This window comes from Amblyomma mixtum, chromosome 3 (assembly GCF_055824585.1).
Source record: "Amblyomma mixtum isolate Tamu chromosome 3, ASM5582458v1, whole genome shotgun sequence".
NCBI lineage: Eukaryota > Metazoa > Arthropoda > Arachnida > Ixodida > Ixodidae > Amblyomma > Amblyomma mixtum.
In genome coordinates this window covers 276,806,870-276,832,737 of record NC_143014.1, presented here as the reverse complement: position 1 = coordinate 276,832,737, position 25,868 = coordinate 276,806,870, and the positions used below count along the sequence as shown (strand labels likewise).

Here is a 25,868-nt window from a genome sequence, read left to right as displayed (position 1 = left end):
GTAACCACCAAAGGGAAGCACACGTTTTAACCGAGTCCTTTGCACAGCTGTGGCGACAGCCAATGACAACACACGAGGATTTTATGAACTGAAAAGAACAGACGCACTCCTAGCCTAGCAAGTCTTCTCCCGCCTACCGATATTTATTCTCTCACCACCACTTTCATATTATGGACAATAAAGCATAATGTCCACCATGTATTATGATGCCTCTCCTGAAAACGGACAAATTCTGCTGCAGTAATAAAGCGAAGCATACACCTGCACCCTAGATGCGCTTTCAAGAGTTGTTCTCAATCGCCCCCGAAATTTTCACTGTGTTGTCAGTAACATAAAAGGATGATAATAGCTAAAGAGCAGCAGATAAAATTTTTTGCATCGTGTACACCAACGTACCCATCTCGCGGGGCAGTCGGGACGAGGGTGACCTGCAAGTTGCGTAAAGCAGATTTTTGGTCCGAGCCCACTTTCTTTGAGGGGAAAGTTTGCTGGATAAAAGTCAATAAGTAAAGATGCATTTTATTGTATTTTTTATCACCTCAATTCATTTCCTTTTGAGAAAAGTCTCTGAGTCTTGCTTTATCTTAAGTTATTGCAGTGTAAATGCTTATCCGGCATGAAATTTCACATAGTCGGTGTTTCATTATTGTAATCTATACTTGGACTCGTAGTTGGGTACAACTCGCGAACAGCTGCAAATTCCCATCAAAGAAGGCCAACCATGCAGCCAATGGCGTCGACCTTTTGTCACCTCGTAGCAGTTAATACCCTTGTACCTGCTGGTGTGACCTCGCAGGTGGCAGCAGATGCGAAGGCATAAACCGTAGCGTCATGACAACCGATGGACGCCATTGACTAAAGGGCCTCCTTGGAGGGGCATCCCTATTAAAAAAGTCCCATGTGAATTTACATGGGGCACATTTTAATTCGTATGGGAACATGTGAATTTATATGAGACACATCAACTCATATGGGACACATATGAAGACATATGTGTCCCATATTAATTCATGTGTCTCATATAAATTCATGTTCCCATATGAATTAAAATGTGCTCCATATGAATTCATATGGGACACATATGAAGCCATGTGTGTCCCATATGGGCACCAATATCACTTCTTATGGGGCATAGGGGAGCAAGTGCAGTTGATATGGGAGGTGGTATGAGGCCATGCGGGCACATGTGCCCATACGGCCGTAAAAAAAGAGTAAGCTGTCCTATAGCGCACTCCCTTTGCACTTCTACCAGTTTTTACTTAGTTATGATCTTCGTTTACTCAAGCTACGCCACGCCCTCGCTGTTATCGAAATCTGTCAGTCGCCGCAGTAGGCGATAACGAATAGAAAAGACGCAAAGGCTTTTTGTACCGGCTAAGCGAAGAGTGTATGTGGCTTCTTCCTTGTAGTGTTTGCGTCAAGGACACCTCATCTTTCAAGACAGCCATCACTAAATATTTCCTTGACCCTCAACGTGCTCAGTGAAATAATTTCCTGTGCATCTTCTTTTTCAAATGTTATATGACGCTTATGTTCTTTCTTCTTTCGCTCTTCGCATACATACCTCTATAAAATGCCTTCTAAGCTTTGAGGGTACTGTAAGAAATAAAGGCATATGAGCTGATATCGCGATGCACACCATATTTCTGAAGCAGACAAAGACGAAAGTTGCTTTCAGTCAGCTCGGCACAGCCCTCACAGAAGAGTTCACAACATTGTAGGGGCCACGACATGAACCTAACAACAATATTTTGGGTCCTTCCCCTTCTTTCCTGCTAATTAATTATTTCAATGCTAACTTTACTAACTGCAAATAAACATACTGTCTTATCCTTATGCCTTTCCACTTTATCTCCACTCTATTAGTGCGACAATTGGTTTGTCATATTCTACACCGGTCAAAATAGCCAGCGTTGCCGTAAGCTAGAAAGAAAGGTCAAACATTCCATAAAAGGATGAGGAAAATGCATGCGCCGAAAGATAAAGCGCCATTTGTGGTAAACATTTATCTTCTGACCTGTGGGGAACTCCCTCAAAGTCGGACTCTTCCATCCAAGGATGATTATCAGATTATATGGGCTTAGTTTGCACGCAATAGAAAGTGTGTGCGTGCGATGATGCACGAACGTCTGCTGGAAAGAGCACTTCCCGGGTAATGGAAACATCATCGTCTGATAAGAGGTCATGGGAATATGATTTTAGAAGCTACATCCACCGGAAAACGTCGAAAACCACTAGACGGTGCATCTATAAACAGAATCCAAACCACACCTCGATATCTACTTGCATATGCCACTTTCGAAAATCGCCAAAATACCGCGTTTACCAGAACCCGTTCCCAAACGCGGGTGTTGTGATCCACATATCGCTAATAGCAAAGTATCACACCAGTTTGTATCTGCGTAAACTCTTATTTGAAGGAGGCACAAGTTCACCCTGGAATAAAAGTGGCTGGAGTGGTTGATCAGAGTTCACTCGAGTGTACTCCTGGCTTACCGAAACATGTTTACCGCAAATGGAATCAGCAAGGACACCTTGCCACGCGACGTTTGTGGCAAAACGATTCCTGCCTAGCATGTGCCACTATATATTGTTTGCTTATGAGCTATTTACGAGCACATTCGAAACCTGAAGTGGTGTCACGCCACGCTTGAAGACTACAGACTTCAGGAGTGACGTGACAACACTGATCTCAAAAACTTAAATGCTTATATATTTCTAGAAGAAGATTGCTTAGAAGACTGTAAGCTCACGACTAAAATTGCAGCTGCTAACGTGTTCATTTATAAAGTCAGCAGTGGCTCATCAGCGTCTAATGAGGCTGCCGTACCTGTTAAGAACGTTCACACTAGGGGAACAAGACGCCTCGGATTAAACGTTAATCCAGGCTTAGACTGACATGTGTCTCAGAAAATTCCTTTCGAGATCTCATTCGGCTTAAGACCAAGACGAGCATGCTCTCTCATCGCTGCGGTGCATAGCGCCGTCCCAGCTTATCGTTTAACAGCAGCACGGCGGCGCAGTCGTCTCGCTCTTAGCCTTTAAGCGCAGTAGTATACCCATTAACGAAACAAATATTCACTACAGTTAAAAATAAAACAAAACAAGCGCACACCGGACATTTTAATGGATAACGCTGTGTCCGTCGAGCTTCTAAGTCTTCCTATGTGTATTCTTGCTTAAATTAATTTCGCAAAATAAAAATGTTTATAGGGATGCGATTAAGCCCCACCGTTCTTTTGCGTGCTTATGGTAAGAAGAGAAAAGCATACGACAGAGTGTTTTCTTTCTAAAAGGGCGCAGCACTAGGACACGTGTGATTTCGGTTTTTAAATAAATTGCTGCTTTGACTGACTGTTGATGAAGCATCACCAATGAAGGTTTGAAGCACCGGCGTAGATCAGGAGCAGACCAATATAGTCATGGAATTATGTACCATCAGCAAGAAATGAAACGTGAACAAGAAAACTGAACCACGGACTGCAAAATGCGCAGCTCTTAGCCAGGGGAAGCTGAATACTAGTTTCTACTGTTTTATTTTAGAAGGCGCGAAGACTCTTCTCTAGAAGTGTTATTCAACCTCGCTAGTATTTCAAATCCAGGAGCTAATACTTTGGTGTTATTGTGTTGCCACCTACGTTTTCTTGTTCGCGTTTCATTCGTTGCTGATAGTACTGTGCGCTGTGTTTACTAGCGATGGTCATCCTACATAAATTGACCGCTAGGAGTCCTCATACCACTCCTGGCGCAGTGGTGCAGCGGTTAAACGATGCGCCACTGCCCTGCGATGGCAGGTGCTCCCAGCAGTGGGGCTTGTGCGACCCGGGTTGCTCTTCCCTAGCTACCAACCATTAATTTAACCGCCACCTGCCACGGTGGGCGGTTTGCTCACTATGCAGCTCTCCCGAAAGTCATGTTGCTCACACGCGTCGGTACTCGGCTATACCTAGCAGAGTGACGGTTTCGCTTCAAAAAAGACACGACGAAGGATTTTTTGTTGTTTGTGAACACAACGCTCACTGCAAAACCATCGCAAACCATCAAGCCCAATTAGTTGCATTATTAGATAATCACTGCGTATCAGGTAGCATGAACCAGGGTTCAAGTTGTTCTTTTCCATTTTACTTTCATCTGTTTCAAACATTACTGACGATTAACCAGTGGACTCGGCTGCAAATTTATTTTTAATGCATTGATTGTTCGGTGAAAAATAATGGAAACTTGCAAGACAGAGAGTGAAAAGATTTTATTAGGAGCACGGAATTTCGGCAGCTGTTAAAAAATAAAGAAACTGCTGCGTGTTGGGCAAGTGAAAGTCAAACAATATTGATCACTGTCGGAGATATAAAGTATGCAAGGGTAGTGTGCTACGTACTCTGCAATTCCTACGCAGAAGTAAGCAACTTTTAAACCATTGGCGAAGTTGGGAAACTTGAATTGATAAGATAAAAAGCGCCCGGAAAAAGAAAATCAACAAATGGCGTGACTTTTGCAATGGCATTTGACTCTGAGGCCCGAATTCTAAAACGCTCCTTCGACTTCAAGCAGCGAGGTCGGCGCCGGCCACCGCAACATGGCAGAACGGAATGTTGAAGAAGAAACAGAGACTTACCCGTCGCGTCACTTCTCTTGTTTGCCTCGCGTTCTCCTTTTTATTACTTCAGCTCTCCCGACTTCTCGTGGGCGAACGTTGAGCATACCGTTGTAGTCCGTGCATAAGCGCTACCGCGCTCTTGATTTCGCGTTGAGCGAGACGGCATCAGTCTTCTTGCATTCCACTGCATTTCTATATTTCCTTACAAGCTCGATAAGGAGTTCTTTGACGTCTTAGGTGAAGTACGCTCGGCCGAGCACGGCACCACGACTTCCGACCGCACTCGGCGCACACAGCGAGTACTTGTTGCCCTTGTTGCCAGAGGAGCCTGTTTCTCCACCGCGTGCAACATTTTTCAAAACTTTCAGCGAGAACGTGAGCAATAGAATCCGCATTGTGCCCGGATATATCAATATAAATGTAGGTTCTTAAACGCAGTTAGTTATTTTTGTGAAATGTTGGCATATTCTTCATATTTATAGCATATACCCTCGACAGCAGAAGGGTTATGGGTGCCCCTTAGTGCTCCTTACGTGAGGGAGTGGGAAGGGAGCTTTCAGAATTCGGGGTGGCCCTCGAAGGGCGCCTTACGTTTAGGCAGCATAAAGGCCTCCTTTGGTAAGGTAAGGAAATGGTGTTGCGTAGGGAGCGTTTTAAAATTCGGCCCTGAAGGTGCTTTCCGCGCTTCGTAAAAAGCACTCCAAACAGGAATAGCCGGTGAAAAGGTGCGTTGTTTATAGAGCCTTGAATCTATCAGCGCTCCTATCTTGGCCTCTGGCATGGCGAGCGTATATGCGTGCAGCCACGGGTGTAATCAGCACATAAGAGCGACCGTTATTATTCGTTGACGGGACGTTTAAAGTGATATAGACACAACACGAAAAAAAAATTAACGATCAGAGAAGATTGGTTTATTGGGGTTCAACGTCCCAAAGCGACTCAGGCTATGAGGGACGCCGTAGTGAAGGGCCTGCGGAAATTTCGACCACCTGGAGTTCTTTAACGTGCACTGACATCGCACAGTACACGGGCCTGTATAATTTCGCCTCCATCGAAATTCGGCCGCCGCGGCCAGGATCGAACCCGCGTCTTTCGGGTCAGTACCGAGCGCCGTAACCACTGAGCCACCGCGACGGGTGATCAGAGAAGAATTAGTATTCCTATAATTGCGGTACGCACAGCTTTATTTTATGCCGCAAAACCCCTAGTTGACTCTCTGCCGACGTCTGGTGATTGTGTTTCGCCCACTTTGCCGAGAGGATTTGAGGTAAATTATATGAATTTTTTTTAATTACTATGAAGGAAAAGACAACCATGTAATGTATACGCGAAACCGGTCGCAGGAGCGCAGTGCCTTTGACGTCCGGCTGCTGTTCCGAAGGCCGCGGGTTCGATCCCAGCCGCAGCGGCCTCATTTCGGTGGAGGCGAAATACAAAAACGCCCGTTTGCTGCGCGATGTCAGCGTACGTTAAAGAACCCCAGGTGGTCCAGATAAATCTGGAGCCCTCCACTACAGCGTCCCCATAGCACATGTGTGGTGTCAGGAGGTCAAACACAATTCGTAATTTCTATGCAACCTGACATAACAGTGCTTCAGACACGCGCTCGCATCATCCAGTGAAATGTTTTAGTTGATGCGTATTAATGCATATCCCGTTTGCTGTAGGGGACAATCCCCAATGCTTCATTCCTGCAACGTGGGCCATTATTATGAGCCCTTGGCTTAAGTTAACTGGCGTGCCCTGCATATCAGCATGTTTGCGGGGACGGGACGGTCATTGTTTTTCTGCGGAAGTTCTTCAGGAAAGCACTGCACTAATATGCGGTTAGTCATGGCAACCTGTGAGTCGTGGATCGTTAATAATAATGACATGCTTCATAACATTCAGGAAGTAGCAAAAGACATGGGACATAAATTCATAAAATTTTGACGTAGCCGTGCCATTTTCCATCTGTAAGAGTTGTAATTTTTGTTTCGTGCACAAAAATGACAAAAAAAATACATTTCTGTGTTGTGCGCGCCGCCGCGGTAGCTCAGTGGTTATAGCGCTCAGCTCCTTACCTGAAAGACGCGGGTTCGACCCCGTTCGTGGTGGCTGAATTTCTATGAAGGCGAAGTTCTAGAGGCCCATGTACTGTGAGATGTCAGTGCACGTTAAAGAAAACCGGTGGTCGATATATCCGGAGCTCTCCACTACGACGTCCCTCATAGCCTGAGTCTCTTTGGGATGTTAAACCACCATAAACCTTTTCTGTCGTGCAGCCCGCTGATTACAGATGCATTTGGACACCTGGAAACCTGAGTTCTTATTGGCTCGCCTGGTAGTGTGGGGCGTACTTGCATGTCCAGCGCCAACTTCACTTCGGCGAAAACGCGAAAACTTCAAATTTCAACCTTGAAGGTTGAATTCCTTCGTCGTAGATAATGTCAAAAGGGAAAGACTCCGGCGTCGTGTTTTTGTAGATGGCCTGTACCAGAGAGGTCATTAGAATTTAATTTGTTTACCGTGTTGGTGCTAAAGACCATCCTTGCATTAAAGAGTGGCTGCGGTACGTAACATGTTGAAGCAATTTCAAAAACTTATCTCTGGCTCTTGGCTGTGCCCGATGCTGAATCATTTAAGCGTTAAAACAGAACGTTAGCACTCAGGCGCAAAGTTAGACACAAAAAATAAGATAAGGCAAAATGGAAGAATCAAGACATCAGAACAGGATTCATGCTGCAAGAGCGCTTCTTCCTTATATGTCGCTCTTCTCTCGCCACAGCGACTCTGATAAAAGGCTGATGATGATGATGATGATGATGATGATGATGATGATGATGATGATGATGATCTATTTTTATGGCTCTAGGGCATCTGCGGCTACAGAGCGCCATAGCGGAAGGTATTTTCTGCTACTCAAAGTGGGGTCAATGATCCATTTCCCAAGCATTTCACCCTAAATAAGCCGAGCACCATACCAGGGGAGAGCTTGCACCCATTGTATCACCGGTTGGTACCTGGTGGCACTGGGGATCGAACCCCGCACCTCCCGCATGCGAGGAGGATGCTGAAATGACTAGGCAACCGCTTTTTTCTTTACTGATGACTAGGCAACCGCTGCGGTTGATAAAAGGCGGTTATTGCTAGGCTACAGATCAAGTGAGTAACTTTGAAAGCTTCTGCTGTAAGAGGATTTCAAACCGCGTTTTTGAAAAGAAACATTCCGGTTTGCTTTCCTCGCATTTACGAAAACCTGCATCACGTTTGCGTGTACCAAGACAGCACTGAAAAAGCAACGCGTGCCGAACGTCAGGTCACAAATAACCCAAAAATGTGCATAATGCTCAAGACAAATTTTTTTTCACATGGCTAGTGTTGATAGGAGATGTTAGGAAAAGGAACCTTGTTTGGAGCTTCACCTCGTTATGGTCGAAAGCAAGAGATCTGAGTGAGAATGGTTAATAATAGAACACAAGCGGGAGTTAATTTCGCCAAAACTCGAAACTATTTGCCGGCGTACGGAAAAAAAAAGTAAGTTGCTGCTTGCCGAAACGCCCTTGCCTCGGGAGCCGCCGCGGTGGCTCAGTAGCTATGGTGCTCGGCTGCTGGCCCGAAAGACGCGGGTTCGATCCCGGCCGCGGCGGCTAGAATTTCTTTGGAGGAGAAATTCTAGAGGCCCGTGTACTGTGCGATGTCAGTGCACGTTAAAGAACCCCAGGTGGTCGAAATTTCCGGAGCCCTCCACTACGGCGTCTCTCATAGCCTTAGTCGCTTTGGGACGTTAAACCCCATAAACCATAAACCAACCAACCTTGCCTCGGACACGAGATTGCCAAACGGTCGTACAGCGCCAGACTTGCGCAACAGCTTCTTCTATCAGCCGCCGAAATAAATTGCAAAAAAACGTAACTTTGTTAGTGAGGCTGAATGAAAACGTTGCAAAGATATATTTGAAGCGAAACGAATGCTTGTACACAACAGCGATGCATGTAAATAGCCCTCATTCTGCAAGATGAGCAAGTGAACAATGTGACTGCTGATAAACAATGCTATATTGTTTGCATTTAAAATTAGAAGCACTGAGTTGTGCGCATCAAAGCCTTATTTGGGAAACCTGCCACGCCATGGTGAAAGACTGCTGTTTGGTTTCGAATGTGACCCGTTAGAGCGATAGCTGTCAAGTCGAAAGCCTCCTGCTTATGCGTAGTAGTCGTGGCTGCAATTTGATGTGGCACATTGCAGTTGCCCTGTTCTCCGATATCTTCGGTACACTCTGTTCTCTACGAGAGCTCTTCACTTCTCTGGTTCTCCCGAGGATGCAGGATTGAATTCTTGCCGCGGAGGCCGCGATTCGATGGAGGAGAAATGCAAAGTTGCCTTTGTGCTGTGCGGTGTGAGTTTACGTTAAGGAACCCAGGGTGATCGAAATCACTCTTGGGCCATCTCCTACGTTTCCTGTTATGCAGCGTAAAAAGCATGAGTGCCTTTAAGTGAAAATGCCGGCGTGTGACTCCACCGAGTGAGGCCCCCTAACGCATGCAGCGAGCCGAGCGCGAGAACCGGGAGGCGAGAGGGAAAATCTGCATCGGCGGAGTCGGAGAGCCAAAAAGCGTAGAGAGGCGCTTGCAGCGACATCCCCATTCCAGCGGTGTGGCTGAGAGAGAGAGGGGGGGGGGGGGGGGGGGAAGCGGCGCCGAAAGCAAGCGCGCGTCATCCGATCACATCAATCAGCGCACGTCGTCGGCTGATCCAACGCGAAGCACGGAGTAAGGCGAAATGTGTATAACGTAGCAAATGTACAGCATGAAATCATTAGCAAGCCATAAAATTCAGCCAGTATAAAACAAAATTATCTGGTGCAGCTTTTAGGCAATGCGAAAAGCCTAAACTGGACAAGCATCAAATAGAAAATCATCATTCTGTTTACTCCGTTCATCGAACTGGAACATTTTAGCGTCTGTCAATTTTTTTTCTCTTCCTATTTCGCTTCCTGGGGCTGCGGAAGATGCGGACAGGCGTTGGCAAAGCTGGAATTTTCTATTGGTGTAGGTATTGTATCTACACCCGGCGTAAAAAGTTTGTGGTGCAGACATCTCAGTGAAAAACTTTATTTCCTTGCTGTTAGGGCAAATAGCCTGAAAATATCAGGGGCTCTACAGAGTTCCAGCGCTAAAGAACACGTTGCAGATTTTCATTTTATGGTACATCAAGTGGTTTCCGCAAAACTTACGTTTTTAGCAACTCGCGTGCACCATTAACTTTTGACGCCGGGTGTACATTCGGCAACTTGGTGGCCGCGTGGTGCACGTGTTGAAGCCTCTCACGGAACCCACTGGTGGCAAGCCTAACGGCGGCTATGTTGTCCTCGGTATACAGTGGCAGGTAAGTCCTTTGGCATGCGACAGTTGGAACCAAGGCCACTTAGCACTATAGCGGAGTAACGGCTATAATGAAGAAATCGCGGGGTTCCTTTAATTTTTTTATAACGAGGTTCAAACGCATTGGTGAAAAGTTCTAGCAAACTAAAAACTTCTTCAGCTCTAAATTTCGGTTTTTACTAGCGCTAATACTGCTTCATTCAGGTGCATGGATGATGTAAACAGTGAACTTTAATGCTGAATGTCAACGCGTAGCTGCGTGTGGATGCCATGATTGCATCCATAGGGTGTCGCTGTCGATGCTTAAGAGGACTGCCACCTCTTTTTTTGCATAGTTGCCCATACACGAGGCAAGATATTAAAGTCCTTCCACTAAAGGGAGTACAAAACGGGCGTCAGCTGAAATTTACTGCCACTCTAGACGCATAAGCCTCCTTGTGATCCCTGCCTTCCACTGTTCGATTTTGAGATAGGCATGCTGTCACCTTTTCCTATCGTTCCCTTGCTATGAAAACTGAACACCTGGCTGTCATATCACAGTGCACATTAAATAGCGGCTGGGCTCTTGATGGCACCAAGATGTGAGCTTTGACCTCGCATTCGAGGAAGATGTTCTGTCACAATAAAAGAGCGGTGGCTTATGCCGAGTACCTAGTCATTCTTTAAAGAACTGAAGTTTTTAATAAAAAAATAAGTAAGAGTTTTTGTCCCAAAAACTTCATCGGAAATTAACAGTTCCACGTGTAAGAACACACCACTGCCGTGTGAGTGGCTGCAATGCACAAAAGGGGTTACTCTAACTGCGTATGAAACCAATACTTGGCGCTTCCCTATCAAAAAATCCAACAGTCTCTCCTTGTTGGCCCTTGAATGGCAAACAGGAATTGCTATTGGCACTCTGTTTGTCAAACAAGCCAGTAAGCCAACACCAACAGATTCCTTATTGGGCCGTGTTGGCGGAACGCGAAATTATGCCAACACCAACAGAGTGGCTTGAATTGGAAAGAAAATCCTGACTGGTACAGCTGTTGGTCAAAGACGCCAGTAAGCCAACACCAATAAGTGGCTTGAATCGCAAGCAGGAAACTTGTTGGGTGAACACGCCATGTAGCCAATAGCAACGTGCAAACAGGTAAATTTGTATGCGCAGCAAAATATTGACACTGTATGCCATGAAGACAACCCGTACGGTTATTCAGTCAGCATGCTTTGCTTCGGATGGTCTCCTTCCGTGTCATAGGTAATTTTCTGTGCACAGAAAAGAATCGCGGCTCGATTCGATTCGAAGGAAATGGAAGAGGATAGCCAGGAGATGCGGTATGCACTCCGGACCGACCAACGCACCGAGCCACATTCACGTGAGCGCCACTCGAGGCAGGCGATGCGGTGTGCACTCTGGACCGACCGGCTAACCGAGACAGATTCACGTGAGCCTCTTGAGTCGAGGGGACGACTGCCGCCGTCTCGACGGGAGTAGGCGCCGATGAGAAATTGCGTCGTACGATCGCTTACAGGTGGCACTATATTTTGCTGCGCATGATGCATGAAAGCCTATGCACGCCTTATAGTTTTGTCCGCGTAGTTGAGATGCGTCCATTGCCAAATCAAGGCGCGTCGCGTTGCAAACTTAGTGCGCATTTGCGGTTCGTTTTAATTGTTCCCGAAATGTTCGTCTACTGTGAGTACGTGTGTGATCATACAACTGCTGTTGTTGAACACACTAAAGTTCAGTCATTTGAACCAAAGAACGTCGCGGATTTCGATCCGGGAAAAAACTACAGCGTCTACTGGTGCGGCGACGACTTCACCGCTGGCGGTTACTACGATGCCAGAATCATACACATGACAGGTAAGTCGCCAAAAGGTCATCCATTGTATTTTTTTTCTGCGGCTGAACAACTTTTTGCGGTATTAGGAAGGTGTATATACAAGCGCGTGCCCTAAGTATGCATGACTTCCGCACCTGTGCGCGCGCTGCTCTACGCAACGACACAACCGTCTTGAGAGCTCAAAATGGAGCACTTTCGGGGATCCATTGGCTATATTATAGATATTTGTCGCTTCGTCAAGGGCTCGTGAAAATATTTTGAGGCATGACAAGTAAACCACGCAAAGCGCGCAAGTTGAGGTCGCGGGAAGCGGCGAATGGAAAACATGTGCTCTAAAGTTTCGATTTCTCTTTTTTTTTGTAATTCTCGTATCTTCACCTGTCTTCTAGCGAATAATTATAACGAAAGGTTGCGAAGTTCATAAAATGACTTGTTTTCTCATGCGTAGTTGTCTAACATTACCCCGCCGGTGCCTCCCGGTGCCGGTGCCGCCGGTTTCGCGGGTCGCGGTGCCTCGTGTATTTCGCGGGTTTCTGCTCGTGTTTTTAATTTTATTTCAGTGAGTATTGGGCTTCATGTATAAGAAAAAAATGGCTTTATTGCACACAACAAGGCTTTGTGTACTACTAATTATACACTTGTATACTTCCTTCTTAACTATTGATGTCCCGGGGAGGACTATATGAGGGTATTAGTTTTAATGACTCAGTAACTGTTGCAGCTAGCGGAGCGTAAAATCCAAATGTGAAATCAGCATACAAAGTTTTATGTAGTATGTATGTATACACATATATATATTAAATTAAGGTATATTTTATAAATAATGGTAATAGTTTTAACTGCCATCCCTGCTGAAAAAAGTTCTATGTTGCAATAAACTCATACAGTTTATCATACAAATATCATAGACTTATCATACAAATCATAGAAAATTATCATAGAAATGTCATACATTTCTATAAATCATAGTCATCATAGAGATGTCATAGAATATCATACAAATTGTATGATATATCATTCAGATTGCATGATATTCTATGATGAAGCCTCTATGAGGTTATTGCATCATAGAAGTTTTTTTCAGCAGGGATGCCCTCCTTGAGGCAGAACGCTGTGGGGTACATGTTGCTATAGTGGCTCAGCCGAGCATGTGTTTCTCTGTTTTTAGTGTTTTATAATTTATTACCATACAGAGTTCTTGCCCTCAAGGCAGGACAAAAGGAGGGGATATGTGCTCAACCTCAAACACTAAAATGAAGTGTGTATGTGCTTAGAAATTGTAATCAAGCTTTTACTGCTTAAGACGTTAATTAATGTGTCTTCAACTAATTCTTGCTCAACAAAGGACATATGCATGCAGCGTGAAGTACCGCAGCTGTGCCCTCTTGGTTTGAGTATCCACCTTGCGTGCAAGCGGTGTTGGGTTCAATCCCCATACAGTGCCCCCAGGTACTCAGAGATGATGCAGTGTGTGCAAGGTTTCCCTTGGCCTGGTGTTTGGCATATGTGCGGTAAAATGCTCGAAAAATGCGTCTCTAATTTCACCTTGAGTAGACGAAAATTCCTTGTGCCATGGTGCTCTTTGGACAAAGCTGCCTTTAAACCAGTAAGATCTGCAATCATCATCATCTGGTAAGCTGCATACAGTATGATTGCAGTAGACGGAGAGGAACTTGTACACAGAATTCGCGGATGCAGGTTTGTTCCATTACAATACAAAAAAATTGAACATTTTGTAAAGGTTGTGTGCATATCAGATTGGAAAAATTCAAAATAATATGCGGTGCAGCTCCATGATACATTCTTAACCTTTTATCAATGCACATTGCTTCTAACTTTCTATGTGCTGTGCAGAATCAAAGGAGGAAATGGACATCTACAATGAAAAACGACACCGAAGACCTCTTATACCACCCGAAGGGAAGAAAAGGACAAAAGGAAAGGTAAAGTCATAGCTTTTAAAGGCTGGTAATATTACTTTCAAATGTGCAGTTTTGCACTGTAAAAGTGTGTCTACTTGATGAACAGCTCACAAGGTGGGGCTTGTGACTGGCCTTGAAGACAGATCATTGCCTCCAGATATCCACTTCTATTTCAAGCTGTAAAATATTTGATCCTAAGTAGGTTGTCGGGCAGGTGAGTTACATTTATTGAAAGCAGTGCTAAAAAATATGGACATGGGAAGAAGGTGTACACACGAAGATGAACGGACAGCTAATCTATATTCAGGGACTGCTCCACATTAAATACACTGCCTACTAGGATGCCGTGCTGACATTTAGTATGCTCCTTTCCCCACACACTCTTCCACGTGATTCCTGGCTCAACTTGGATCAGCTTGCAAGGTCAGCTGACCTTTGTGCACCAGGCTAGCAGCCTTCTTAGGGGTTGACTCTGAGTGACCAAACACAGTTCTACTGGGTCATTCCATGCCAAACACCCCAGACGTTGCACACAGCCATCTACAGTTTGTTCAAAAATATTCATGGCAAGTTATGCCAATGTGCCTAATCAAAGCCTGAAACATTCTCGTTGAAAAAATTTATTTGTGAGGTCAGTGCAGCTTGAACATTTAGAGAAGGCTTTAATAAAAAGACTTATAGTCGGATACAACTTAAGTCTGCAGTGAAGCTCCGCCCATATATTTAGCCTCCGCGCAAGAATTCCTCCACGACGAAAAAGTAGTCCGTTGCTTAAACATACCTTGTTACCTATAAACAAGCTTATTGCAAGAAAAAAAATTATGAGCTTTTGAATTTTGATATGGGGATTGTTTGATAAAATCAAACATTCAAGCTGATTTCGTTTACTGTTCCGTTTACAAAAGTCAGGCTGATTTTGTTTCTGTTCCAATTGGAAAGCGGCGACTGCGGTCCAGTGTTAGCAACTGCTGTTTTTTTAAGTTGTATTCTACTATAATATTAACATTTGGAAAATAATAACATTTAGAAAAGATTAATCATCATCATCAGCCTGCCTACGCCCACTGCAGAGCAAAGGCCTCTCCCATGTCTCCCCCCACAAAAAAAATACTCTGCCTGTCGATGGAACTGCATAACCAGGCCTGAAGTGCGGCCTGATCTCGGTGACCAGAACCGACAACGCACTTCCTCACCAGAGCAGGATTTGGCCACCCTGGTGTAGTACTTGGCCACAACCTTCTGTGAACAAACCAATTAAGAGAAAAGATTAATAAAAAACAAATTTTTAGAAAACACTCCACAATTTTTTCAGTGACATTTGCGCAGATTCTGGCTTTCGACATAAATCAGAGCGTATAGGTTTTTACGGCTCAAATCTTTTTTTTTAATTAAAGACAATATGAAAATGCACCATTTCTGCTGTTTTTTTATACCAACTTGCTCTCGCATATTCAGAAATAGCCGTTTGGCTTCTCTAGATGTCTAGAACTTATAACCAATGTTACAGGTGATGAAACTGTGTACATTGAAGTAAGAAAAATACTAAGGTTGCAAAAAAGTGCATTTTGAGCCAAAAACACTGGTTAATTTCACCCTGAGGTGATCCAAGTAAAAATACAAACAATGACAGGTTACATAGAACAATTTATTGCCTTTCATTTCTTACATTTTAATCGAGGTAATTTGTGTTTAAAGGGAGAAAAGAATTTTTGAAGTTGAGCTCTTGCGTCGGAAGTTGCAAGTTGCAGATATAGGAGAATTGCGACCTGCACTTGGACCTGTGAAGAGCCACATGTAGCTCGCGACCTACAGTTCCCCCCCCCTCCTCCTCCCCCCTGTACTAGTGCATTGCACAACTTTCCCCATTATGCTGTGGCGTGCTGCTGTCAGGATTAATCCTGATGGATTGCATATTTTGGTGTGTTCAACAGTTCAGTAGGAAATTTTAATTGCGCCTATTCAGTTGCAGGTGACAAAGTCAGCAAAAAAGCTACGGCTTGATGTGCAGCGCCAACAGGAGCTGCAGTTGATTGAGGAGGCAGTGGTGGATGGAGCCGTCGACATGGTTCCTGTTGGATTGCACAACGAGCTGAAGCGCAAAACAGAGGCCTTGGAGATTGAACTGGCTGCGTTGAAGCAAACAAGGGGTGACCAGCCAGCTACAGCTGAATTTGAAGCTCTTAAGGACGAAGTTGGACAGCTCCGTATTCTGAATATGGAACTGCAGCGCAGCCTTACTTCCAAGCTCTTCGATGGTGGTAAATCCTCTTGAAAAGTTAGCTTCTTTGGAGCTGTTATGTCTTGATGCAGAGCATACTTTCAGATCCATCTACAGAATCATGTGTAGTGTGAAACAATTTTTTTGTTTCCCCCACACAGACACACACTTGTAAATGTGTTGTGAAGATGGTGGGGAACAGGTACTTCTAAACTTCTGAAATCCATCATAGCTGTGTGGAGGGATGCTTGTTGCTGTCGTGATTGCTTCCTCAAATTTCCAGTTAACTCGCTGGCTATAAGTTTCCAAAAAGACAGGAAGAGGATAGGCAGCTGGTCTGTGCAAAGAACCCTCGGTGTATCATGTGCCTTTTAACTCAATGGGAGATCATTAAGCATTAAAAAAGAATTTAAAATCTTTTTTTCTTTTTTGAGGCAGGCCAGGTTTTTTCATTTATCGGAAATTTTTGTTTCTGCATGTGCTCATCGCGTTCAGAATATATATCAGTGCATGCTCTGCATATTCATTCATTCAATATCTTAGCTAGCGGAAGCTTCCTTAATTTCTTAGCTTTCATTTTCACTGCACATTAAAAAAACAGGGTGGCATATGCATGACTTTGGTAGCGCACATTAATGGCATGCCAGCACACAGTTCGGCACTGCTTATGTCAACAAAAGTTGGAAAGGAGGCTAGTTGATGGTGGACGCGCATTGCTAAGTGGCCAAGTGAAATCTTAGTGCATTATGAAATAGTAATCTGCAGTATTTTTGTTGGGAGCTCAGAAGAAAGAGCATGTTTCGCTTCTATTTAGGCCATTATAAGCTGATGAGCTGCATTACAGAAATGATCTAGTGTTTTATGTAGCCCTTCGTGCTGAGTACCAGATTTCCATTGGGTATAAAGAACAATTGCATTGTTTTCAGTGAAAATTGAATCTTAGCCTCTTCACTGGTATGTTGTTGTTAATTTGGCAGCAAAGGACATAATTATTGCTGGTAAAATCAGATTGGAAATCTTTCCACTGGCTGATTCAAACTTTTGAAGTCTTTGCTGAAAAGGACAGGTTGCCACCGTTTTGAAGTTAATGATGGTCTAGCATATCCTCTGAGATGCGCGCAATAAAATTGATGTTGATACACATGCTTCATTCATGAGAACGGCCAGTGATGGCTACACCTGTATTTCGTTTCTAGGTTCTAGCTTATGAAAGCTTTGTTTTCAGTTTGTTTTGAACACGCTACCGTACTGATACAGGTGAACTTAAATTTTTGTTTTGCGTCCCTTTAACATATTCCTCATAGATATTTCCTTGCTTCTAATTTAGGAAGACTACAAAAAAAAATGAAACTAACATGTATAAGTGCTGAATATTGTTCCTCGTTCATGCATTATAACTGCAGTGCAGTAGAATAAACAAGGTGTAAGCATTCTATAGTGCTGTTATTTGGAAGATGCAGTGTGCCCACAACCATGCAGTGCCGGCACCAAAAGAAATGTTCTAAAATAGGCTAGCTGCGGCTGTCACAGGACTGAGCTGATTAGAAATCAGTGAAAAAGGTCTGATTTTTCCATGCACATAGCTAGGCTTTTGATCATAAACAGGAAGCCTGAGTATGTCATAGAAGTTGCCAGACTGAAGCAGGAAGGTTAGCATTGTATTGAACAAATAACCCAGCCACAGGACGAAGGACAGGGAAGAGACAAGGTGCACACTGCGACTGAAACTAACAACTGTGCAGCAAGTTTTCTTGGGAGATGGATGTGCTTCATTAGAACACTGTTGTTAGTTCCAGTTGCAGTGTGCGCCTCGTCCCTTCCTTGTCCTTCAGCGTTTGCCTGGGTTATTTGTTCAATACAGTGCACCAGCTGACCCAGATCGCAACTTTTCTGCTAAAGTATGTACCAGTACTGCAGCCTGTGAACCATGGAATTATCCCTCCTGCGGCCTCAGTGTTGCAGAGTAGGCAAGGCAGATTTCGTTTGCAAACAGTATCCAACATCAGGAGTTCAGTTTCATGACACGCAGGTACTGCTTGCAACTATAGCAGAGATTTGGATAGCATGGTGGAAGGCGACAAGCTGGATAACGTGGAAGTAAACTCTTGTATACAGGTAAAAAAAAGAGTTGTATGAAGAAACCTAGCAAAGATTATCGGTAGCGTTGCATTGCTGTTTGTAAAGCCGATACAATTTCTTCCAGTGTCGTGGCACTGGTGAACATTGCCATAGGGGACAATAAATTTTTACCTTTTCTCTAAACTCTACTTCAGAGAAAATTTATTGTTCGATACGGCAATGTTTACTCAATTATGACATTGGAAGTAATTGTATGGGCTTTCCAAATAACAAGGTAATGCTATCAGTAATCTTTTCTCGGTATTAAGTTGCGCTGTGAGCAAAATCATTAAGTGCCAGCTCACTGGCCTGTGTTTGATGAATTTATGTGATACCTGATTGGCACTAATATCCTCAGGTATAGGAAGCTGGAGTAATGAATTAACAGAAGTGTTTTAGGCAACTAAACTTATGTACTTAAAAACCGAATTATTCACTCTTATGTGCTATGATATGTAAGGGGGAAAGAAGGGATTACTTTTAAATTTATTTTTCTTTTTCAGAAGTGAGGCTGATATATGCAGCTGCCTCTGATCTTCCACTGAATATTGTGTATCAGCCCGCACTAGATAGTATGGAGAAGAATGGTAAGTAATTATTTGTCCACTTGCATTCTTTTACTTTTCTAAACTGATTTGAATGCCTCTGAAGCTCTTTACTTGTAATATCTGCAGGACAAGCCTCGGCGAGCGTTGCATCCCCACAGTGCCAAGTTCAGCATGGTAAGGTGTATACATTCTAAACACGTATTGGTTTGTTGACATGGGGTTTGCTGGTAACAGTTTCATGACATTTCAGGACGTGTGTTTGTAAGCAGAATCTGTAAACTTCTTGAACCTAGGGAGAGAACACTGTTTAGTTGAACCGGGTCAATTTGAGAGTTATCAGAATGATAGAGCACCGTTGCATTACCATGTAGACTGACACAGATGCTATGCTTAACTCCTTGAAAGTGAGGCTAAAATGAAAGTGGTGACGTAAGTATACCTTTCACTGGCGAGACTTTGCATGGCTGCTTTGTCTGATGTGGCCGTGCAACAGTCGGAAGTACTGGCATGCCTTACTGCAAATAATTATGGAAGAGAAGTTCCTCTGCAGCTCCTTATAACTTGCTGTTCCTACAGGACAAGCCTCGGCGAGCACTGCTTCCCTGGAGAGCCCAGGTCTGCTTGGTAAGATACACTTTCATGTTTTGGGTTTAGTGATCTGACAGTTTAGTGCTGTTTTGGATCGTAGTCGTATGTTGGGAGAAAAAAGCCTCGGTAGTTGGCTAACTTATTACTTGCTGCACCTACAGGACAAGCTTCAACGAGCACTGCTTCCCAGAGCCCAGGTCTGCTTGGTAAGATACTCTTTCATGTTTTGGGTTTAGTGATCTGACAGTTTAGCGCTGTTTTGGATCGTAGTCGTATGTTGGGAGAAAAAAGCCTTGGTAGTTGGCTAACTTATTACTTGCTGCACCTACAGGACAAGCTTCAACGAGCACTGCTTCCCAGAGCCCAGGTCTGCTTGGTAAGATACTCTTTCATGTTTTGGGTTTAGTGATCTGACAGTTTAGCGCTGTTTTGGATCGTAGTCGTATGTTGGGAGAAAAAAGCCTCGGTAGTTGGCTAACTTATTACTTGCTGCACCTACAGGACAAGCTTCAACGAGCACTGCTTCCCAGAGCCCAGGTCTGCTTGGTAAGATACTCTTTCATGTTTTGGGTTTAGTGATCTGACAATTTAGCGCTGTTTTTGATCGTAGTCGTATGTTGGGAGAAAAAAGCCTCGGTAGTTGGCTAACTTATTACTTGCTGTACCTGCAGGACAAGCCTTGACGAGCACTTCTTCCCTGGAGAGCCCAGGTCTGCTTGGTAAGATCCTCATTGTACTCCCGTGTCGGTTTGGTGATCTGAAAATTTTGATCTGCTTCACAATATAGTGTTCATAACCTGAAGCCGACTCGCCTGGGAAAGTTTGCTTAATGCTTGAAAGCCAATGAGCATCAGACCAATTTGATGTTGCTGAGAATTACTTAGCACCATTGCACGGCCCATGCAGTACGAAAAGAATGCCATGATTAATTATTTGAAAGCAACAATACATGAAAGCACTTTCTGAAGACTACCTGTTCGTCTTACTGCCAAGGCTTTGCACGGCTTCTTTGCCTGCATTAGCCATGCAACAGTCTGGAGTGCCTGCGTGCCTTATTGCAGGTAATAGTGGAAGAATAACACATCTGGAACTCCTTTTTACTCACTCCATCCGCAGGACAAGCCTCGACAAGTGCTGGTCCCCTGGAGAGCCCAGGTCTACGTGGTAAGATTACTCGATTGTTGGTTTGGTGATTTGACAATTTTGATCCACTTCAAAATATAGTGTTTATAAGCTGAAGCTGACTTGCCTGGGAGAGTTTGCTTAATGCTTAAAAGCTAATGAGTGTCAAATAATTTTGGTATTTCTCAGTTATTTAGCACCATTGCATTCTCCATACAGTGCGAAAAAATGCTATAACTCCTTTAGAGTGAGAATAAATGGAACGCTTTCAGAAGATTACCATTTCCTCGAATGACTTTCCATGGTTGTTTTGCCTCATATAGCCACGCAACTGTCTAGATTATCTGCACACCTTAGTGCAAGCTTTAACTGAAGAGCAACGCCTCTACAACTACTTTTTACTTGTGTACCTGTGGTACAAGCCACGACGAGCACTGCTTTTTTTTATATCAGTTTCGGAGTAGAGGTACCACATGCAGTGTTTGAATATTCCAGCCCCCATGAAAAAGTTAAGTATATAAGAAGCTATGTTAATTGATCATTTTATGGTTTGATCATCCCTGTGCATGCACATTTTATACTTTTTTTGGTGTCCAAAACAAAAAGTCAATTTTTGTCTTTGTGCAGGAGAAGGAGGCTATGGCCACTGCCCTGTCACTGAAGCTGACATACAAGTGGGCTCTACCAGGGATGATGGAAAAGTAATCACCTTTCTTTTTTACAAGCAAGCATGTAAACATCTGGTGGAGATGGTGTTCCATGGCTCCCAGTTTTACTGTAAGGACTGTGCTTTAAAATATAAAATATCTTGTCAGCTTAAATGGGACGACAAATTTCTTATGGTCTAAAGTAGGCTTTTTGAATTATTATAGATAGATGTGAACAGATAGGCAGACAGCTACAGTATTCATTTTAAATGAGCCTCAGGGGAGCATTTATGGAGGGAGGTGGTGGGGCATTGGTAAATTTCATTTAAGGAAAACATGCAGAACACCATTTTTTTTAACAAAAGGCGAAGAAATACATGGCTAAAATGTGACTGCTGCCCCAAGAGAGTGCCGTATATCCGACCCTATGTTAAATTAAGCCTACTCAATAACATTTTGAGTCTGCTTAATTTTTTGTTTAGTTTTAAGATTGCATAGGTCAGGAAGATAGCACCTCTAAGGGAATAACCTGTAGCACAAGCATATTAATTGCTGCTTTTCGATGTGGCAGAAGACTTCAAGCTGCTAATTGGGTGCTTGCAAGGAGAGTTAATTTGTCATACTGAACTGCTGTTTCATGTGAGCAGTAAATTTACAAAAGCCTCTCCTGCATTTCTAACCTGCTGTCAGGCACTTTAGTTGTGCAGCTGGTAAGCCTGTTCGCAACACAGGTGCACTGATCATGCTTAAACTGCTAACAATGTCCAATGTATTGAACAAGTTGCATAAGCCCATGTTATCATCAGTGGTGTATTAGCTTTGAATATTTTGGGGCCAGATGTAGAATCCACTTTCTCCTTAACTATATTGCTCAAAGACAAATTTAGGCAGTCGCTTTTGCATTCATGTCTAAACTGGAACACTATTTTTGTAAAGAACCCGTAGTAGCTTTTTCTGATTGACAGCTCAAGCTTTTGTGGAGTATGGAATTTGGAGCAATGTTTTGTCATATTACGCGTTGCTGTTGTTATTGGAGTTTGAAGTCTTATGTGGGCAATACACTAATGTGACGCTTGAAAAAAGTGACAATGCAACACTCTAAAAACTCATAAGGTGTGGTAGAACTGCTTTCATATGGATACTATTGTGATATTCATGACTTCTGCATTTTTTGTGCTCCATACCATGAGACTCAGGAGAAAACAGTTGCCCAGCCATTCATATTGGCTTTGAGGGGACTATACAAAAAGTGCTAAATAGCGTGACAGTTTTTGTTTTGCGTCATTGTCAAGTGACCTTAAGTCGCCATCATGTGCTAGAGTACTATGTAATGCTTGATGGTGCTACTGAAAGCTCCTCTGTCAAGGTACTTATAGCCTCAGAGCGCAGAAAGAGGTCTGAAAAAAATAGGCCGCAGGAAAGTATTAACAGCTGTGTGCACATATTTTGCAGGTCTATGCTGGAAGCGGTGCCTGGGTGGAGCCACAGGTGTGGACTAGGCTCTTCCAGGCGCCATCCGACTCGATGTTCTGCCGGATGGCGGCTCAGGTGTACTGGAGCACAGAAGAGTTAAAAAACAGGAGTGTGACTGGAACGCTTTCAAACAGAGCCTGTCTCTGGGCAAGACAGAGCCAAAGCCTGCATTGACGCCGCAGAAGCTGACTTCTCTGAAAGGTGTGTTGACCCTTTGGTGACTCTTTTGCTTTATGTCTAGCGTTGCTCAGTTAGTAAATGGCGACATAACAATAATTTGGAACCTAAACTTCTCATCATACCTTGTGGGCTGTGAGTTTTGGTACAGAAGGAAAAATGTTTCAGTGACTGCACTTCAGGATACAACTTGTCCACAGGTTATTTACAAACACTAGACAAGCAGGAAGCTGTTTGCTGGAACTGGTCACATTAAATGCATCATCATTTGCATCATCGTGTACGTGCAAAGTATGTTAATAAAACTGGAATTAAACAAATTTAGGAAGTCATGACAGACCCATTGTTCAAGGAATTTTCACCACCGGACAACACTGCTTATAGTTCACAGATCCAGAGCTGTGTCCTGTAATTAATGGCAGCTCACTCACTTTTAAAGTTATCATGTGTGCATTTTTTTCAATGCAGAACACTGCGCTATACCACTGCAGTTAATGAAGCTGGTTCTGCAGCAAGCTGTATTACTTAAACTTGTTCTTCTGCTCTTAACTAAGAATTCATTGTATTCTGCCCATAGTTATTATTGAAGCGTTAAATGTCTGTCCGTGGCAGAGCTTACAGAGATACGGAGGAGAAATTGAAGTTGGCCTAGCTGGATTTAGCTGAGCAGTTTGAGATTGATTTCATATATTTTAAGAAGGCTTCTCATAAATTTGTTGTGGTGTGTGGAATTTAACGTCCCAAGGTTACTCAGCCTATGAGGGATGCTGTAGTAGAGTGTTCTGGAATAATTTTACATCACCAGAAGTGTTAAACCTTTACTGACATCGTCCAGCACATGGACGCCTTTTGCATTTTGCCTTCATCGAAATTGGGTGGCCGCGACTGGGTTCGAGCCTGAATACTCAGGCTCGGTATCTGAAATCCTAACCACTAAGCAACTACAGCTAGTCCTTCTCATGAATATGTCGCAGTCTGCACTGACTACCTAAAAGCTCTTGACCGCGTCGAATCATCTCAGAAAAAAGTTTCTACCTTGCAGAGTAACATGATGGTGCTTTTATGCTGCCACTATTTTGTCAGTTTATTGTGTAAAATGTATGTTGCCAAAGGCAAAGTGCTACAGTGCACTTGTATGAACCACCAGTGGCTATTGTGTTCCAGATTGGGCTGGCCCTTAGTCACAAAGCAATTTTTCATTTGTCTATATATAATGCACTATATGCAACTTTTGAAACTGCAGTCCTTGACTGCATTGGGCTTCTTTGCTTTACTTCTTCTTTTGAGAGTTGCTTGTGGAAATTTTTGTGTAATGCCCCTCAATCCATACATTGCCCTTAATATTTATTCTTTCTGCAGCTTTGTTCCGCCTCTACATGGGGGACACAAGCCCAGAGGAGTCTGCAAAACGGCTGAAAGCGGTGCGCAAGCATCTTGCTCAGAAACTGGGTGATGTACAGCGCAAATAGTGCGCAACATAATAAAGGTGTTCTGTGAAATTTTTTGTGACTGTTATCTAGAGACACACATTTTGCTAAAAAAGTTATTGCACCATTTATTTGCAGCATGCAGAAATAATTTTCCAGTTTATCCAAGTTCTCCTTTTCAAGTATTCAGATAATCGTTTTAAGCTTGTCCAAAGATACCAGCAGGATTGTGTGTTGAAACAATGTGAAGGTGCCATGGTCATGTGTCTGCGTGAGCTTCATGCTCACGGGCCAACAGGCCTTCAGGCATGCACAAAAGCAGGCCAATACCAGTAGGCCGACACCACCAGGCCAATACCAGTAGGCCGATTCCAGTAGGCCGACACCATTAGGTCCAACACCAATAGGCCCGACAGCAATACACCCAACACCAATAGGCCCAACACCAGCAGGCCCGACACCAGCAGGGTCCCAATTTACGGATTGCCAACAGACCTACAGCCTGTTGGATTTTCTGATAGGGTTGTACAGCCGTTGTGTAATCCTGGCCGCAGCAGCCGCATTTAGATGGAGGTGCAGTGCAATAACTCCAGATCGCTATGCGATGTCAGTGCACTTTGAAGAACCCGATGCGGTCGAAAGTAATCCGGAGCCATTCCCTACGGTGCATCGCATACCCCACGTGCAGCTTGGGACGTTACATTGCACATGCCATTAATATTTGGTACTTGCTTTGAGCTATATTTCGCCAGCAAATTCTTTTTTATTTGCGTTGTTTTCACGCAGTGCGTATGTCGTATTTGCGTCTGTCATATACCACGTTCCTTTGGCGCATTTAGTTCATCTATCATGAATGGGCTATTCTTGTGATGGTGTCTGCCGTGGCCACTACTCCTCGTTGCTAATAAATTATCAATTCTGGGGCCTTTTGCACGAACCACAGGGCCATGGTTGAAGTTCAACTGGATTGAAAAAGGTGCACCACCAGTCTGTCAGGAAAGGCACGAAGTTCGCTTCAACAAATCGGGTCGCCATAGGAACATAAGCCATCAACGGGAGCGTTGTTAGGCCTTTAGCCACCCACAGTCTGTCCGATTCGCTTTTTGGGAACATGACGACGCCTGTCGAAGTGAGAACTACTTGATCCACTAAATATTCGTTCGTTGTCGCCTTCGATCCGTCACGCTAACAAAAAAAGAAAAGAAAAGAATCTGACGTCCTTCTGATATCCTGAATTCGCCCAATTTCATTTCGACCGCACCTAAGAATTTCAGCGATAGGATGAAATTCCTTTCAAAACTGAATTTCGATTTCACCCAACACGACGCTTTACGACGATGCCAAGTCCGCTCACCAAGAAAACTTGACGAGGGCAGAGGCGGCATTTTAAATAAGACTTATCAACACTTGAACGGCCCCAGCCTCCGCTAGCAGAATCTAGATTACTTTATTTGAACCATCAAGTCAGAAGCAGGCTGCATTGTTCGTAGCTTTGGTACCCAGACATATTACGCTGCCATCGGCCGGCGTTCTTGCCGAAGAGTTCAGAAGAACGCGTTGAAAGGTGCATTGCACATGCGTTCCTACACAGACGTCGGGAAAGACGGCGTGTTCTGCTTTACTATTGGCGCAGCGTCATTGGAGAGTTGAACGCGCTGCGCCAGTGCCGGTTGGCACATTTCCTTCCAGCTTCCAGCACTCTAGCGATGCTTGGAGAACAGCTGAAGTCAGAAAAGCAGTGGTGGTTATGCGATCCACTATCTGTCCCTCTTCTCATAACGTGTTTACTTCGTGTCCTCATTCAGCTTTTTATCTTCAAAACTAACTTTTCCACATCCAAGA

General features: G+C 43.9%; 3 protein-coding genes and 1 pseudogene across 4 annotated transcripts in view; 3 read left to right on the top strand and 1 right to left on the bottom strand.

Annotated features, from left to right (window-relative positions):
- The window catches only part of Ccn (cellular communication network factor protein Ccn), a 396,915-nt gene that overhangs the window by 289,259 nt on the left and 81,788 nt on the right, over positions 1-25,868 (bottom strand). The window lies entirely within an intron of this gene.
- On the top strand, positions 11,434-15,980 carry LOC149354977 (uncharacterized). The gene is made up of 3 exons (XM_089576048.1): positions 11,434-11,806; positions 13,641-13,729; positions 15,672-15,980. Exons 1-3 carry the CDS (start codon positions 11,494-11,496, stop codon positions 15,978-15,980), a joined length of 711 nt encoding a protein of 236 aa, XP_089432174.1. The 5' UTR covers positions 11,434-11,493.
- On the top strand, positions 15,972-20,636 carry LOC149354976 (uncharacterized). The gene is made up of 8 exons (XM_089583584.1): positions 15,972-18,631; positions 18,719-18,766; positions 19,169-19,216; positions 19,342-19,386; positions 19,512-19,556; positions 19,682-19,726; positions 19,852-19,899; positions 20,297-20,636. Exons 1-8 carry the CDS (start codon positions 18,619-18,621, stop codon positions 20,371-20,373), a joined length of 369 nt encoding a protein of 122 aa, XP_089439710.1. The 5' UTR covers positions 15,972-18,618; the 3' UTR covers positions 20,374-20,636.
- LOC149354975 (BEN domain-containing protein 5-like) lies at positions 20,854-24,098 on the top strand (annotated as a pseudogene). The gene is made up of 3 exons (XR_016291414.1): positions 20,854-21,003; positions 22,402-22,623; positions 23,959-24,098. The product of XR_016291414.1 is annotated as a BEN domain-containing protein 5-like (transcript).

Excerpts from the sequence above, each read along its gene's own strand:
- LOC149354977 (XM_089576048.1), top strand. The coding sequence starts at position 11,494 with ATGATGCATGAAAGCCTATGCACGCCTTATAGTTTTGTCCGCGTAGTT. Across the intron at positions 11,807-13,640 it reads CAGAATCATACACATGACAG|AATCAAAGGAGGAAATGGAC; the intron begins GTAAGTCGCCAA and ends TGTGCTGTGCAG. Across the intron at positions 13,730-15,671 it reads AGAAAAGGACAAAAGGAAAG|TTGCAGGTGACAAAGTCAGC; the intron begins GTAAAGTCATAG and ends GCGCCTATTCAG.
- LOC149354976 (XM_089583584.1), top strand. Across the intron at positions 19,387-19,511 it reads CCAGAGCCCAGGTCTGCTTG|GACAAGCTTCAACGAGCACT; the intron begins GTAAGATACTCT and ends CTGCACCTACAG. Across the intron at positions 19,557-19,681 it reads CCAGAGCCCAGGTCTGCTTG|GACAAGCTTCAACGAGCACT; the intron begins GTAAGATACTCT and ends CTGCACCTACAG.